The sequence below is a fragment of the Leptopilina heterotoma genome, unplaced genomic scaffold (assembly GCF_015476425.1).
Source record: "Leptopilina heterotoma isolate Lh14 unplaced genomic scaffold, ASM1547642v1 Lhet_55, whole genome shotgun sequence".
Taxonomy (NCBI): domain Eukaryota; kingdom Metazoa; phylum Arthropoda; class Insecta; order Hymenoptera; family Figitidae; genus Leptopilina; species Leptopilina heterotoma.
Window position 1 is genome coordinate 435,752 of NW_025111119.1, and position 18,645 is coordinate 454,396.

Genomic DNA, 18,645 nt, shown 5'->3' on the forward strand with positions numbered 1-18,645 from the left:
AAGTAGAAGCAGGTCCACCCGTACGCCATCAGACAATCAAAATTTGGTAAAAACGAAAATAAAAATTTATTTCTTCCGATTTTAGTAATTCTAATCATCTGAAAATTACCAGAGTTCTAGTAGGGACTGAGCCCTACTCAATCTAAAAGATTAGAGATTTTTATTTCATTTTTTAAGTAGTAGCAGGTCCACCCGTACGCCATCAGACAATCAAAATTTTGTAAAAACGAAAATAAAAATTTATTTCTCTAAATATAATAATTCTAATCATCTGAAAATTACCAGAGTTCTAGTAGGGAGTGAGCCCTACTCAATCTAAAAGATTAGAGATTTTTATTTCATTTTTTAAGTAGTAGCAGGTCCACCCGTACGCCATCAGACAATCAAAATTTTGTAAAAACGAAAATAAAAATTTATTTCTCCAAATATAATAATTCTAATCATCTGAAAATTACCAGAGTTCTAGTAGGGACTGAGTACTACTTAATCTTGAAGATTAGAGAATTTTATTTCATTTTTTAAGTAGTAGCAGGTCCACCCGTACGCCATCAGACAATCAAAATTTGGTAAAAACGAAAATAAAAATTTATTTCTCCAAATATAATAATTCTAATCATCTGAAAATTACCAGAGTTCTAGTAGGGACTGAGTACTACTTAATCTTGAAGATTAGAGAATTTTATTTCATTTTTTAAGTAGTAGCAGGTCCACCCGTACGCCATCAGACAATCAAAATTTGGTAAAAACGAAAATAAAAATTTATTTCTCTAAATATAATAATTCTAATCATCTGAAAATTACCAGAGTTCTAGTAGGGACTGAGTACTACTTAATCTTGAAGATTAGAGAATTTTATTTCATTTTTTAAGTAGTAGCAGGTCCACCCGTACGCCATCAGACAATCAAAATTTGGTAAAAACGAAAATAAAAATTTATTTCTTCCGATTTTAGTAATTCTAATCATCTGAAAATTACTAGAAATCTAGTAGGGACTGAGTACTACTTAATCTTGAAGATTAGAGAATTTTATTTCATTTTTTAAGTAGTAGCAGGTCCACCCGTACGCCATCAGACAATCAAAATTTGGTAAAAACGAAAATAAAAATTTATTTCTCTAAATATAATAATTCTAATCATCTGAAAATTACCAGAGTTCTAGTAGGGACTGAGTACTACTTAATCTTGAAGATTAGAGAATTTTATTTCATTTTTTAAGTAGTAGCAGGTCCACCCGTACGCCATCAGACAATCAAAATTTGGTAAAAACGAAAATAAAAATTTATTTCTTCCGATTTTAGTAATTCTAATCATCTGAAAATTACCAGAAATCTAGTAGGGACTGAGTACTACTTAATCTTGAAGATTAGAGAATTTTATTTCATTTTTTAAGTAGTAGCAGGTCCACCCGTACGCCATCAGACAATCAAAATTTGGTAAAAACGAAAATAAAAATTTATTTCTCCAAATATAATAATTCTAATCATCTGAAAATTACCAGAGTTCTAGTAGGGACTGAGTACTACTTCATCTTGAAGATTAGAGAATTTTATTTCATTTTTTAAGTAGTAGCAGGTCCACCCGTACGCCATCAGACAATCAAAATTTGGTAAAAACGAAAATAAAAATTTATTTCTTCCGATTTTAGTAATTCTAATCATCTGAAAATTACCAGAAATCTAGTAGGGACTGAGTACTACTTAATCTTGAAGATTAGAGAATTTTATTTCATTTTTTAAGTAGTAGCAGGTCCACCCGTACGCCATCAGACAATCAAAATTTGGTAAAAACGAAAATAAAAATTTATTTCTCCAAATATAATAATTCTAATCATCTGAAAATTACCAGAGTTCTAGTAGGGAGTGAGCCCTACTTAATCTTGAAGATTAGAGAATTTTATTTCATTTTTTAAGTAGTAGCAGGTCCACCCGTACGCCATCAGACAATCAAAATTTGGTAATAACGAAAATAAAAATTTATTTCTCCAAATATAATAATTCTAATCATCTGAAAATTACCAGAGTTCTAGTAGGGACTGAGCCCAAGATAATTCTGAAGAGTAGAGAATTTTATTTCACTTTTTCAATAGTAGTTCGATTTTGAAGTTAAAATAAAGTAATATTTAATAATTCATTTTAAAATTAAAATTAAAATATTTAATTTTAAAATTAAATTTTTTCTATTTCAGATATAAGAACGATTACTTTTTTTAATAATTGTACAAATGTAGGGAAAGAAAGTACAATAAGGAATAAAACAAGGAATGAAAATAACTTATAAAACTAAAAATACAAAAATTTTTTTTTTATTTCAAAATAAGGAGTATTAAATAAATATTAAAGAATAGATATAAATAATTCTACATCTATAGGAAGTACAAAATTTGTTCTTTGATTTATTACAAAAATATTCCTCTGAACAAAATAACTATTTTCAATATTAAGTACAAATTTTTAATCCGTTTTTTTAACAAAAAAAAAAAAAAATGTTAACATTTTTTAATTTCAGTGAATTGATCAGTTATAATATTATATGAATTCGACTAAATTTTTAATTTGTTTCGAATAATCAAAAAAATTGATACAAAAAAAAAATTGAGTATTATTTTTAACTTTTTTAAAGTTTAAGTTTTGAAGTTTTCAATCCATTGACATAAACTCAAACTGAGTCAATTGTTTTTAACACTAAATTAAATTATAATTATACTTTATAAATATGATACTTTATTATTATTATTATTATTATTATTATTATTATTATATAATATTTATATTATATTATAATAATAATGAAGTATCATATTTATAAAATATAATTTTTTCTCAAACTTGAAATGTCCAGTTGTGCAATTTTTAGAAATAGTAATTTTTGCACAAAATTATTATTACTTTTATTATTATTTTCATCATTGTTATTATTGTTTTTGTTATGATAATTTTTATTATTGTTATTATTGTTTTTGTTATATTTTAAAATTTAATATATGTAATGAATGAAACAAAACGCAGAAAATATTTCAAAAATAATATAAGCAACTTTTTCCTGTAAAATTATGTTAATATAGGGAGTTGGAAATTATGATTATTCTTTGCTATCATTGAGCTTAAATTTTGAAATTAAATTTCCAATTTCAAAATTTTATCCTTCAGTTGATCGTTCTCGTCCTTTAGATTAATATTCTCCTTAATGACATCATCAATTTGTTTCTGAAGTAGCATATTTTTTTTCAATAGAAGTTTATTCTGATTTTCAATTTCCTTGTAATCAACATTTTTCGCAACTATTTCTGCATCCGTTTTCTTAATATCGTCAAGTTCGGGAATTTTATCCTCAACTGTACTTCCACTTGCAGTAGCAAATTGTACATTTTTCTTGTAATTAGAACTCTTTGGAATTTCTTCATTAGTTTTCTTATTTTCCTGATTTTCATTTTTTACCGGTACAGATGGAAGAACATGATTTTTGACTGATGAATTTGTAGCAGCATCATTTGTCCTCTTATGTTTATTTGCAAATTTTTTCTTCATTCTACTTGAATTCGACTCGACAGCATTCATGACCAATAGAAATTGTTTGTCCTCAACGATTGTCCAATCATCTGACGAACGACAAGGACATGAGGGGGCAAATTCATTGAGACCATCGTAGCAAATTAAACCCTTCCATCTTGAGTCGGATCTAAATTTTCTCCTCAATTGTTTCACTTGTGATTCTTTGCTTAAAATGAAAATTAAGGGACACTTGAATAATGACCACATGTGACTAATTATCGACCATTCGAAATCCCAATTTTTCGGCACTGACATATTTGTGATGACTGCCAAGTTCATTGAGAATGAATCGTCAGTGTCGAGATCGGATAGAGTTCTTGTGATTAATTTACGTTTCATTGCAGTGCATTTTTCACAGAGTCCCACGTCCTGCTCGGTTGTAACACTTCGTTCGCTGTCGAGAATAATAGTGAGATGTTGAACATTGGGAAGTAGATGCAATAAAGTCTCCCAATGCTGTGGAATATCGTTAAGATTATCACGAGATTTGATGCTGATTTTCAGTTTCGATGTTAGGGGATAATTTAATTTTTGAATTGCGCTAAAAATACTTAGAGACGGCGCAAGAAGTGCGTAGAGATATCTTCTCGTTTTATCGTCAATTTTCATCGATGGTTCGAGAAGTTGATTCAGGTAATCGGCTGTGCTTGTTGGTACTATTGTTTGATGATTCTTCTTCAAATGGAGAAGAGTGAAGAGTATAAATAGTGCTTTCTCCAAAAAATCCTCGTAATCAATTTCAAAATTGTAGCAGTCCTTAATTTTCGAACATTCCTCCTCGTGTTGTGGTGTCATTGGATGTTCTTTGCAAAATGACACCAATGGACAGTGGGGACAATTTGTGAGATTCTCCTGTCTTGTGTCGTGACACACAATACATGAGCGGGGAAAATTTAACATTCCTATTTCATTCGAGTAGAGATCACGATCTAATAATGATGAGACATGACCAATCATGTTCATTCGTTCGGATGTCCATTTCTTTATGGAGAAACCTTTCGAATTCTCATAGATGTGAGATAAATTGTTGACCCTCGTTATTAGATAGACTACATCGCAAAATGTCTTGTGGTTTGTCCAGTCATTTCTTTGATGTGCTTCACCGCAGTATGATATCAGTTGACAGCGGCTGCATCTTTTTAGCGTTGCTCTCGAGCTACAAACGTGGCATTCGTTTGGATAGAAAGATTTTGACATTTTCCTTAGAATTCCCGATTTCTGCAAATAATTAAAACTTTTGTAATATTACCATTGTAAAGAATGTAAATTTTTTATTTTATGGATTTATTTATACAACTAGTTGAGGGTTGCCAAAAAAATTTAAATTTAGTTTTCCCTGATTTCCAGACAGAATTTTGACTTTTTCCCTGACCCTAAAGAATATATTCTGATTCGCTCTAAAAATAATTAGTTACTGAGAAACATGTTCTAATACATTTATTTAAGAATTTCTTTCATTGTTAAATTATTTGAAAACATAAATAAATTTTTAAATAAATTTAAAAATAAGTTATTAAATAAAATTTTAAATAAATTTATAAATAAATAATAAATATATAAATTTATAAATAAATTTTGTAAATAAATTTTTCAATAAATTTTTCAATAAATTTTTAAATAAATTTTTAAATAAATTTTTAGATAATTTTTTAAATTAATTTTTAAATCAATCTTTAAATAAATATTTAATTAATATTTTTCCGTAGGAATTAAAATTTTTTCAAAACATTCAAATTCAAACCTTTTTGAAATTCGATAACTTGTAAGAATATTTATTATTATAAAACAAGAAGAAATTGATAACTCCGAGTCTTCGACTCGGAGTGATCGATTTCTTCATGTTTTTATATTAATTATAATTATATAACACAGTGATAAAATTATTATTTTATAATAATGCTCTTAATATTAAATTATTATCTAAAATTTTAACAGACAGTGAATAACATAACAATTAATATCTAAAATTACAAAATTAATTTTTATTAGAAAATTCTACGAGAATTCAATTATTATAAATACAAATAAAATGCAAATAAATAATTTATTGAATAATTGAATGTTTCTTAAAATTTAATTTTTACGAAGAATTTTATTATAACAACTTTTAAAAACAATTAATTTCTTTTAAGGAATTTAATTAAAATTTACTGAAATATTTCTTGAATTATACAGAATATTATAATAATTTTTGAAAATAATTCAAAACTTTTTGAAAAATTTTTATTAAATTTTTTTTAAATAATTGAATTTTTGAAAAGAATTTAAATAATAATTTATAAAAATAATTGAATTCATACGAAGTATTTTATTTAATTTTGTTTAAATAATTGAAATTTTGTCAAGAATATTATCAAAATGTTTGATAATAATTGAATTCTTGACGAGAATTTTAAAAAAATTATGAAAATAATTTAATTTCTGCAGAGTATTTTTATTACTTTTCAAAAGTATTGAATACTTCATACTTGTGATGAATTTTGATATTCATCATAATAATTGAATTTTGGAAAAAAAATTTTATTAAAATTCCTTAAAATAATTGATTTTATGAGGAAAATTTTGTTGTTTATCAAGATGATTGAGTTTTTTTTTGACTTATTGTAACAAATTTTATTATTTTATTGAATAATTGAATGTTTCTTAAAATTGAATTCTTTCGTCAAGTTTTAATAAAATTCTTAAGAATAATTGCATTTTTCAAGGAATTTAAATTTAAAATTGTGTGAATATATTTGAAATTCTGCGATGAAAATAATTCAATTCCTAAATGAAATTTTATTATTTTTTCAATAATTAAATTATTTGATAAAAAAATGTTATGAAAATAGTAAATATTAAAAAAAATTGAGTTTTGCAAAAAACTTTAAATAATAAAAATAATATAAAAAATAAATAAATTAAATAATAATAATAATAATAATAATAGTAATAATAATAATAATTATTATTATTATTTAAATAATTGAATTTTTGGCGAAAAATTTTGCTATTTATAAAAATAATTATTGAATTCTTGACAAGATATTTGTTAAAATTTTTAAAAATAATTGAATTTCTTCGAAGAATTTTATTACTTTTGAAAATAATTGAATCACAAAACTGACAAAAATCATAATTGAATTCTTTCAAAGAATTTTAAAAATACATTTTTTGAAATAATCGATTTTTTTAAGGAATTGAAATTAAATTTTTAAGAATAATTACATTGCAAAGTAATTGAATTAATATTGAGAAAAATTTTATTAAAATGTTTAGAAAGAATTGAATTTCTATGAAAAATTTTGTTATTTTTGAAAATAATTGTATTCTTCATAAGAATTTTATAAACATTGTATAAACATTTTAAATAATTGAATTCTTGTGAAATACGTTATTTTTGAAAATAATTGAATTTTTCGTTTAATTTATTTAAAATAGTATAAAAAATAATTGAAATTCTTCGATGAGTTTTATTATTTATGAAAATAATTGAATTCTTGGGAAAAATTTTATTAGAATTTTCAAAAATAATTGAATTTCTAAGAAGCAATTTATTACTGTTAAAAATAATTGAATTTCCAAGAAGAAATTTATTACTTTTAAAAATAATTGAATTTCCAAAAAGAAATTTATTACTTTTAAAAATAATTGAATTCTCGGGAAGAATTTTATTAAAATCTAAAAGAATAATTGAATTATTACAAAAAAATTTAATTAAAATTGTATTTAAATCAATTGATTTCTTTCGAACAGTTTTATTAAAATATTTGAAAATAATTGAATTCCTGTGAAAAATTATAATATTTTTGTAAATAATTGAATTCTTTCATAAAAAATTCTATAAAAGCATTTTTTTAAATAATTGATTTTTCGAGGAATTGAAATTCAATTTTTAAGAATAATTACATTTTTTGAGCAATTCCTGTAAAATTGTATTAAAAATAATTGAAATTCTGCGATGAATTATATTTTATATTATTATGAAAATAATTGAATTTTTGCTTAGAATTTTATCAAAAATTTTTCTAAAAAATTGAATTTCCATGAAAAATATTATTAGTGAAAGTGATTGAATCCTGTGGTAAGTTTATTATTTATGAAAATAATTGAATTTTGAATGAATTTAATCAATTTTTTTTTATAATTGAATTGTTTTGCAAAATTTTACGAAAATACTATAGATATTGAAAATAATTGATTTTCGAATATTTTTTCAAAATAATTGAATCGTTTTAAAGAGTTTGATTACAATTATTGAGAATAGTTTTTTGATTTCTAGTATTAGCGAATTTAAAGTAGTGGAAATTCTCAAAAAAGAAAAACAGAATAGCTTTTCGTGGCTGAAATCTAAAAAAAAGTTATGAACAGACCTTGTTGTTTGTAATTTTCCTCGTGGAAATTACGCGGGAAAAAAATTATAGGTTATGTTAAGAAAAGTATTTGCTTGACAATTTTAATTGAAATCAAAAGTAATTTATATTAATTGTTTAGTTTATGAAATTGATAATGAAAGTTGTTTTTGACTTTAGATAAGTAATTAAAGATCCAAGACTAGTTGATGGATTGGAACATAGCTAAAAAATGATCATAAATTGTTTCCGGCAAGTGCGGTATTGATTTTATTATGGAAAAAAAAAGTTATACATAGACGAATAGTAACCAAATTATGATATTTTAATTACAGTCTATTTTGACTATATAAATTGAGAAATCTTTTAAATATTTTTAATTACAGGTATAATTAGATTTTAATTAATATTTTTAATTATAACTGTTATTGTTATATTTTTATTTATGATTCTGTATAATTCCATTCTTATGAATTTTATAATTTTCTACATTAAAATATCAATAATTATAATAGGTATCTTACCGTGGTTTTTGATAAATGTTTCTTTCTTTGTCAATTAGGTACTCCGATTTTCCTTTTTTTCTGATAATTACATTTAACGTTAAAAAAGAAAACAAAAGAACGAAAGAACCAAACACGTGACAATCAACAGTCATTAAAAAAGTACGAAAGTAGATTGCATTCTTTGGACAAATCTTGACGAGTCTGCAAGTTAAAGGTAGGTTCACAATGTAATTGAGCATTTTCACCTTTGGATAAACTATCAGCGCCACCGGTGGCGGGTATCAACATACAGTCGGAATATTTTTACGGTGAGTGGTATAAGTTATCGTCCATCTACAACAAGCAACATAGATGTTTTGAAAATAGTGAAAAAATATTTTCATCTAAATTTGTTTAATTAAAAAAACGTGCTTGGCGATTGTTTATAATAAACAGAAGGGGATTTTTTTCGCATACAAAGGTAAGTTATAAACATATTTTTACATTTTGATTATTATATTTTTATCTCCAATTTAACGAAGCGTATATACGAACGATAAAATCTAGAGAAAATGTTTGTTATTGTCAGTGTGATTATTAAAATCATTAAAATAATAACAAAGTGGTAACATTTTGGATGAAATAATCTGCGAATTTAGTAAATAAGAAAATAATTTTTGTACCTTATAACAATAATACATTTTCTCTATATATAAATTATATTTTTCTTTGTTTCGTAAACATTGTAAACATATTTGAGCCTTTTCAATAACTTTTAATGCTTTTAAGCTTTAGAAGCTTTTTGATAAAGATAAGATAATTTCTTGCTACTTGTAATTATTTTCAAATCAATATATGAACAGTGCAAAAAGAATTCAGTGTTGTAAAATTGAGGAAAGAGTGAAAATAATTTTTTGTAAGTCGCAATTGCAATTATTTAATGCTTATAAAAATTTTTAGGTATGCGATTAGATCTTTTAACATAACCTCAAAATAATTTGATAATTAATTATTTCTTGTAAAAATATTAAGAAAAATTTGAAAGAAAGGAAAACATGGAAAAGTGACTTTTTTTAATTATTGTTTTTAATTTTTTTTTTGAGAAGAAAAAATTGTTTTGAAATAAAACAAAAATAGAAATAAGACCCTTGTGAACTAAGCTTAAAATAGGATTTTAATTATTTTATTTTTTATTTTATTTTGTTTATTGCATGAATTTTTTTGTTCTATTTTTTATTCTAATTTGCTTTTTTAGTATTCAATTCAATAAAAAACATGCAATTTGAAAAGTATTTAAGGTACATCGTAATTAATTTCAATTCAATTCAAATCAAATATTCAATGAGTTTTATTATTTATGGAAATAATTGAATTCCTAAAAAGATTTTCATTATTTTTGAAAATAATTGAATCCCTGAAAAAAATGTTATTATTCATGTAAATAATTGAATTATTGCTAAGAAATTTATAAACAATTTGTAAATAATTGAATTTTAGAAAAATTTAGAATTTAAATTATTACGAGGATAATTAAATAAAATTTTTAAATAAATATGTTTAAACATTATTATTTTTCTATAGGAAATAAGATTTTCAAAAATTTCAAATTCAAACCTATAATTACAGAAAAAAATCAATTAAACTTTTTAAAAAAAAATTAATTTTACAGAATTGTTAGTTAAAAGTATGAGAAATTTAAATTTTCAAAGATTTTAATTTGAAACCTTTTCAAAATTCAATTATTTCTAAAAATTCACGCTATAATGCTATTAATATTCAATTATTATTAAAAATTTTTACTTAAATTCATTTTCAAATGAATTTTTATTAGAAAATTGTACAAGAATTCAATTATTTAAGTAGAAAAATAAATAACTTATTAAATAATTATATTTTTCGAGGCAATCAATTAGAATTGTATTAAAAGTAATTAAAATTCTGCGATGAGTTTTATTATTTTTGAAAATAATTGAATTCCTGTAACTAAAAAATTTTATTATTTATGAAAATATTCAAATAATTGAATTCTTTTGAAGATTTTTAATAAAATTTTTAAGAATAATTGCATATTTCGAGAAATTCATTTAAGTTTTAAAAGTAATTGAAATTCTGCGATGAGCTTTATTATTTAGGAAAATAATTGAATTCTTAAAATGAATTTTATTAAATTTTTTGAAAATTATTGAATTTTGAAGAAGAGTTTTATTTTTTACAAAGATAGTTGCAATTTTGACGAGAATTTTTATTTAATTTTTGAACATAATTGAATTTCTCCGAAGAATTTTATTACTTTTGAAAATATGTAATCGAATTTCTGGGGTTATTTTCAACTTTTCCAAAATTCAATTTTTTTTTGGTGTTTTTAACTGACATTTTTTTCTTTATTTTTAATAATTAATTAAATATATATTAAAATATTCAACTAATTTCAGAAGAATTTTAATTATTAAAATTTTTCAAAAATCTAAGTTTGAACTTTCTAATTAAATTCATTGAAAATTGAAATTTTCTAAAATTCCAAGTTGAAACCTTTCAAAATTCAATTAATTGTGAAAAATTTAAGTCAAATTATTCATTAAATAATTTCTAAACTATAATATTTTATGATAGTTATTCAAGAATTTGGTTATTTAGAAATAAATTATTAGCAGAAATAGTAAAAATTGAAAGTTTTTTTGTTATAAAAAATTTTGTATAAAAATTTAATTTTTACCTGTACTTTGATAAAAATTCTTGACTTTCCCTAATTTCCCTGACTTTTTCCTGAATTACCTGATGTGTGGTAACCCTGTTTAAATTTCAATTAATTTTCTCATTTATTTTAATTTTTATTATTTATTTTTTAATATTTCTATATAATTTATTATTTTATTTATATAATATTATTTTTAATTATTATTTAGTAAATATTTTTTTTTTATTAATTTCAGAGAAATATATAGAAGGAGAGGAGAAAAGAAAACAAAAAGAAAAGATTGTTTGAAACGTGGAATATAAAGGGAAAAATGACGCTCGTCTTCTATCCAAATGATTGTATCATTTGTAAAAAAAGAACGTCACTAAAACGTTGCAGTCGCTGTCAAATGATTTCCTATTGCGGCGAGGAACACCAAAAGGAACATTGGCCAAAGCACAAGGAATTATGCCGCGTCATATCCTGCATAACAAAAGTAAAACACCTCACTCATCTCTACGAGGATTTACGTGGATGCTCACTAAACGAATGGACAAATTCACGAATTGTCATGTGGGATCGTATAACAACAATAATGGGTCGTGAATTGGATAATTACGAATCACAAATGTTACACTATCCACGTTGTTGTTTCATTTGTTACGACACGCGGCAAGCAAATTTAACAAATTGCCCCAATTGCCCGTGGGCATCGTTCTGTCAAAAACATCCCCAAACATCCGAACACAATAAATTATGCTCACAAATCAACACTTGTCACAGTCTCGAATGTGACGAATCACTTCGCCTTCAAGCAGCCGGTTATCTCTATGAATCATTATTTCTATTTCCAAATAAATTAAAAAAATCACCAACAACAACCAAGGAATATTTAAATGCAACAATGAAATTTAAATTCAACGAGAAATTAACGAATATCGCATCAATGCTCATTTTCTATCCACTGACAATTTTTGGCGTTCTACAAAAATTAAAAATACCCAAATTAACGAAACTCATCGTTTACATTAATTTACGCGATAAATTTAATATTATCGAGCAATTTTGTGAAATTATACTTCATCTTGTTGATAATTTGCAAAGTTTGACAATTCTAGTCGATAAATGCGATATGAGAAAAACTAGTAAATTATCATTGTGTCCCAAATGCGATAAGAAGAATAAAACATTAATCGTTCAACGTTTCGCTGAAGTGTCGAATTTTGATTTTAAAACAATTGATCTTGCATTGTTCAACAATATTAATCCAATTGAGGAATTTAAGTGGTCTTATCAATCATTTTTGTCGGTGAAGAAAATGTGGCCAAAATTAACGTGTCCAATTGCATTGACAACCGATACGGATGTCACGATGAAAACTTTGAAAAATTATTTTCAAGCTATTTGCTCAAATATGACGATTATTTACAATGGTCACAATGATTTTTCCTCATTGTATTTGTATCGCGATTGGGAGGATTGGCGAGTGTCGAAGCATTCGCAATATATTCTGATTGGAAAACCAACGGCGAAACCTGTTGAAAATGTTGCGAGAAAATTGGAGCAAAATGTTACGAGAAAATCGGAGGAAACTGTTACGAAAAAATCGGAGGAAAATATAACGAAAAATTTTGGATGTGCGAAGAAACCAGCGGCGAATATTACAAAAGTAGAAACGCAAATATTGCGGAATGTTGAGGGGAAGAAAATTTCTGGTAATTATATTATTAGACAATTTTATCCAGGAGTTTGTCATGTTTGTAAAAGTTCGAATGCAAATGTTACTTGTACGAGATGTAAAATGATTTTTTATTGCGGCAATGAGCATATGAAGGAAAATCAAGCGGAGCATAAGGAGATTTGTCGAGTTATTCTGCGAATGTTGAGTGAAAAAGGAACGCCACATCTTTTCGATAAATTGGGAATTAAAAATGAGAAAGCATGGTTCGAGGCGAAAATTAAATTTTTGAAACAAGCGAAATTAAAATTGAATCGAAATCTACAGAATTTTGAGAAGGAAATGTTCTTTTTCCCGAAGACATGCTTTGTTTGTCACGAGAGCGATTTGAGCGTGCTGAAAACTTGTAAATGCGGTGTAAGTATTTTTTTTTTTCTTGAGAAGTTTTCACTTTTTCTAGGGTCGTAATTGTAGATTTGAAAACGTGAATTTTAAATTTCAAAATTAAAATTAGAATTTTAATTTTTAAATAGGTATCAGCTTCAATTTCTGAGAAATTTTTTATTCAAATTTAAAAAAAAATAAATTATTATTACTCAATTTTATTTTCAAAAACTTTAATAAAATTTCTCAAAATCATTCAATTATTTTTAAAAAAGTTAATAAAATTCTTCGAAAGAATTCAATTATTTTCAAACATTCTGATAAAATACTTTCTAAGAATTGATTTATTTTCAATGCAATTTTTATTAAATTCCTTCAGAAAATTTGATTATTTTCCAAATTTTAAAAAACAATTCAATTATTTTCGCAGTAATTCAATTTCAATACAATTTTTATAGAATTTTATTAAGGAATTCAATTATTTTGAAAAATAAGGAACTCAATTATTAATAAGGAACTCAATTATTTTTAATAATATTAAGATTCTTCGCAGAAATTTAATTATTTACAAAAATTTTTATAAAGTTTATAAGAATTCAATTATTTTTAATTGAATTTTAATTGAATTTCTCGAAAGAATTTTAATTCTTTTGAAAAATTTCCATAAAACTCTTCAAAAAAAAAATTCAATTAAGTAGTTTCAATAAAATTTTAATAAAATTCTTCGACATAATTAAATTATTTGAAAAAATTTAATAAAATTTCTCAAGAGAATTCAATTATTTTCATTACAGTTTTTATTAAATTCCACGAAATAATTTTATAATTTTCAAAAATTGTAGAAAAATTCTTGAAAACAATTCAATTATTTTCCCATTTGCACAGGAATTCAATTATCTTTAGAAAATTTGTTAAAACTTAATTATTTTCCTACAATTTTAATGAAATTTCTCTAAAGAATTTAATTATTTTGAAAAATTTTAATAAAATTCTTGGAAAGAATTCAATTATTTTTTAATTTTTAATAGGCATTAAATATTCTTTAAAAAAAACTGTTTTTTCAGAAATTTTAATTTAAATTTTTAAAAATTTAGTAAATTTTTGAAGTAAATAAATTTTTTAATATTTAAAAAACTTGCTTTTTAATTTACTTTAATTGTTTAACTTATTTTTATGAAAATAAAATTGAAAAATCTTTGAAAAAAATGAAATTAAAAACAGTTTTAAATTTTCGAAAATTTTTGAAAATTAGATTTTAAAAAAATGTTAATTAAAATTTTTTGAAGGTAATTTTATTACCGAAAATAATTAATATAATTACAAATAATTAAATTTCACAAATGATAACAAATTGAAATTTTAGAAATTTTTCTTTAAATAATTAAATTCTCAAAGAAGTTCATTAAAAATGATTAAAAATAATTGATTTAGTGAAGAAATTTAATTAAAAATTCTAAAAAATAATTGAATTAAAAACTTGAAATTAATTTTTGAGAAGAATAAAAAGAAATTGATTTAGAAAAGAATTTTAATTAAAAATTCTAGAAAGTAATTGAATTGAAATCTTGAAAATAATTTAGTAGAAAAAAATGAATAAAAATAATTGATTTAGAAAAGAATTTTATCTAAAAATTCTAGAAAATATAATTGAATTGAAATATTAAACATTTTTTTGGAGAAAAATTATTAAAAATAATTAATATAGAGAAAACTTTTCTTGAGCAATTCCAGAAAATAATTTAGGAGAAAAATGATTAAACGAAATTGATTAAGAGAAGAATTTTAGTTAAAAACACTAAAAAAAATTCTAAGAAGTTACAAATGTTTGCAGAAATTCAATTATTTTCAAAAGTATGAAAATTCTTTGCAGAAATTCAATTATATTTAAAGTTTAGAAAAAAAGTCTCGTCAAAATTTCAATTATCTTTGTTAAAAATTCAATTTTCCAAAATCCAATGATTTTCAAAATTTTTTATAAAATTCTTGGAAAAATTTCAATTATTTTCAAAATTTTTATACAATTCTTGGAAAAATTTCAATTATTATTTTTAAAAAATTTTCTCAATTAAATGATTTTCATGATATTAATTTCTTTAATAAAATTTTCAAAAAGAATTCAATTATTCAAAAAAAAAAATGTAATAAAATTTTACGCAAACTTTTAATTATATTTTCATTTAAATAATAAAACTCATCGCTGAATTTCAATTATTTTTAATACAATTTTAATAAAATTTCTCGAAAAATGTAATGTTTCTTAAAAATTTTATTAAAATTCATCGGAAGAATTCAATTATTTAAAAGTTTGTTGATACAATTCTTTATGAGAATTCAATTTTAAGAAACATTCAATTATTCAATAAATTATTTATTTTTCTATTTAAATAATTAAATTCTCGTAGAGTTTTCGTGGAAAACTGTTTCAAATCAAAATCGTTGAAAATCTGAATTTTTCATACTTTTAACTAATAATTCTGTATAATTAACTTTTTTGAAAAAGTTTAATTGAAGTTTTTTTGAAATTATTTGAAGTTTTTATTTTTTAATTTATATTTAATTTTGTAGAATTGAATCGTAAACAAGTATTTAAAAATTCTCATAGAACTTTTTAAAATTTTTTAAAAATAATTGATTTAAAGAATTTGAGTTAAAAATTGTGGAAAATAATAAATGAATTGAAATGATGAAAAATAATTTTGAAGAGTCTGGGAAAAAATGAAAATTTTTTCTGGAAATCAGGGAAAAGGAAAATTAAATTATTCTGGCAACTCTGTATTTGTTAACTCATTAATTTATTTATTTTCTAGGTGAGCTTGTGCAAAATTCATCGCGACAACGTTGAACACAAAAATCTCTGCGACAATTTCCAAATGAATTTGAACTTCGAACGTAATAAGAAGAAACTTCAAGACGAATTAAACGTATCGTCATCAACGTTAAATAAAAATCATCAACATTTACCAACGAATATGAATCAATTTATTGATTTACATTTCAAATTATCCAACGGTTCATTAAAGGGAGCGGAGAAAAATTTACATAAAACTGTTCTCTCTGATTTTATAACACGACCAATGACAATAATTTATTTAGTGGAAAAATTGAAAATTCCCGTTCCCGATGTATTCACAATTCACGTTATTGGTGCAATTAATGATGAATTTTATAATGTCGATTATTGGAATACAATTTTGTATTGGTTTAAAAATTTAAAATATCTATTCATCGATTTCATTGGATTGGAAATTAATGAATGCTTCGATGATTTTCAAAGTAAGGAACCCTTTAATTTCTGTCACTCCAACGAAATTAAAGACAAAGAATTGAGTTTTAATTCAGTTAATGAGCGTTACGATGAATTTTGTGAGGGTGAAGATTTCGACACGCCGGATTTAATAATTGGCTTTAATTTAAATCTAAATGAGAGTAATTTGGAAATTGCCGATTGCACATGGAAGAAGACGGTGAAGAAGATTGTTGAATTAAAAATTCCATTTGTCATGACGGCAATGAGCGAGACGCAAGCAAAGAAGGATCATGAAATATTCTGCTCGCTTTTGGGTAGAACAATTAATTACGATTATTTGGAGAAAAATCCCTATTGCAGTTTAATGCCGGAGAGAAATTACGAGAACGAGAGAATTTGCTATTCGAATAGTCATTTTGTTGCTTATCAAAAATTCACTGCTGGGAAAATTGTCAAGAAAGTTACTTGTTCGGAGATTAAAAATCAGACCGCGAATGGTAAGAATAAGAATTCAATGGCAAAGACATCGGTGACAAGTGGAAGTAAAAAAGTGGATGTTAAAGAAAAAGGTGAAAGTTCGTCGCTAAAAAAAGTTGAGGGAAAAATTGAAGGAGCGGAGAAAATGAATGGAGAGAAAAATTTGAAACTGAATAAAAATAATAGTGATTCAAAGAATTCGCAGAAGAAAGCAGTAAATGAAAATTCTCACGATCATCAAGGGAAAGCGAAAAATAATGAGAAATTGTTGAAGGATAATGAAAAACTTCAGCAGACGAATAAAATTCTTCAAGAGAATCTACGACTTAAGGAAGAAAACGAAAAATTGAAGAATCAAATTTTAAAAATGAGTTTAAAAGACTAAGAGAGAACAATTTTTATTACCTGTAAACGTCTTATTCAAAGTATTTTTATTTTTGAAGTTTAAATATATAAAAAGAGTTTTTTAAATTTGAAATCTTATTTTTTTATTAAATGTCAATTAGTCAAAGTAAGAAATTCTTTTGGGGAAAGAAAGAAAAGTAAGAAAATAGTCACAGCAAGAAATTCTTTTGAGAAAAGAAAAAAAAGTAATTTATTTTTTATTTTAATGATAAATAAAATATTTTATCTATTTACTATTAATTATTATTTACAACTAAGGATTTTCTGTTAATTATTATTTTACTCTTTATTAATTATCATTTTATTTAATTTTTTTATTCCTTATCTTCTGTCCATTTATTATTTATGAACTAATTTAATAATTCTTGCACATAATTTTATAAACAATTTTCAAAATAAATTAATTACGACGACGACAATTTATTGAAATTTTTTCAAAGAATTTATTAAATTTTTGAAAATAATTAAATTCTTACAACGAATTTTATTAAAATTTTTAAAAATAATTGAATTTCTGCGAAGAATTTTATAAAAAAATTTCTAAATAATTGAATTCTTTCGAAAAATTTTATTAAAATTGTTTTGAAAATAATTGAATTTTTGCGAAGAATTTTATAAAAAATTGTAGAAAGAATTGAATTCTTTTGAAAAATTTTATTAAAATTGTGTTGAAAATAATTGAATTTTTGCGAAGAATTCAAATTCGTATTAAAAATAATTGAACTCTTTCGTAAAATTTTATTAAAATTGTATTGAAAATAATTGAATTTTTGCGAAGAATTTTATAAAAATTTTTGGTAATAATTGAATTCCTTCGAAAAATTTAATAGAAATTCTATTAAAGCAAATTGAATATCTTCGGTAAATTTTTTTAAAATTTAAAAAAAAATTGAATTTCTGACAATATATAAAATATAAAAATAATTGAATACATAGATTGAAAAAAATTTCTTTAAAATTTTGAAAATAATCAAATTCTTTCCAAAAATTGAATAGAAATTATTATTTATAAAATAATTGAATTTGTTGGAGAACATGAAAATTTTTAAAAATAATTGAATTTCTGCGTTGAATTTTCTAAAAATTATTCGAAATAATTTAATATTCTTGAGAGAAATTTTAATAAAATTGTATCGAAATTAATTGAATTGTCTGAAAGAATTTTCTTAAAATTTTTTTCAGGAATTTAATAAAAATTCAAGGAATAAAAAATAATTGAATTATTTGGAAGAATTTTCTTAAATTTTTTTTAAAATAAATTTAATAAAAATTCTATTAAAATTAATTGAATTTTTCTTAAGAATTTTATTAAATTTTTAAAAAATTGATTTTTTCAGTGAAATTTGACAAAAATTATTCAAAATAATTGAATAGAAATTTTTTCTTACAATTTTTGGAAATCATTATTGAATTTTT

At 23.0% G+C, this 18,645-nt stretch overlaps 2 protein-coding genes across 2 annotated transcripts; one reads left to right on the forward strand and one right to left on the reverse strand.

Moving 5' to 3' along the window:
* Positions 1 to 2,873: 2,873 nt before the first annotated feature.
* LOC122508677 lies at positions 2,874 to 8,561 on the reverse strand. The gene is made up of 2 exons (XM_043622161.1): positions 8,404 to 8,561; positions 2,874 to 4,766 (listed from the first exon to the last, which is right to left on the reverse strand). Exon 2 carries the CDS (start codon positions 4,743 to 4,745, stop codon positions 3,114 to 3,116), a length of 1,632 nt encoding a protein of 543 aa, XP_043478096.1. The 5' UTR covers positions 4,746 to 4,766; positions 8,404 to 8,561; the 3' UTR covers positions 2,874 to 3,113.
* A 145-nt stretch (positions 8,562 to 8,706) lies between these two features.
* On the forward strand, positions 8,707 to 17,295 carry LOC122508663. The gene is made up of 3 exons (XM_043622140.1): positions 8,707 to 8,845; positions 11,295 to 13,133; positions 15,908 to 17,295. The coding sequence occupies exons 2-3, from the start codon at positions 11,370 to 11,372 to the stop codon at positions 17,207 to 17,209; spliced, it is 3,066 nt and encodes a 1,021-aa protein (XP_043478075.1). The 5' UTR covers positions 8,707 to 8,845; positions 11,295 to 11,369; the 3' UTR covers positions 17,210 to 17,295.
* Positions 17,296 to 18,645: the final 1,350 nt, after the last annotated feature.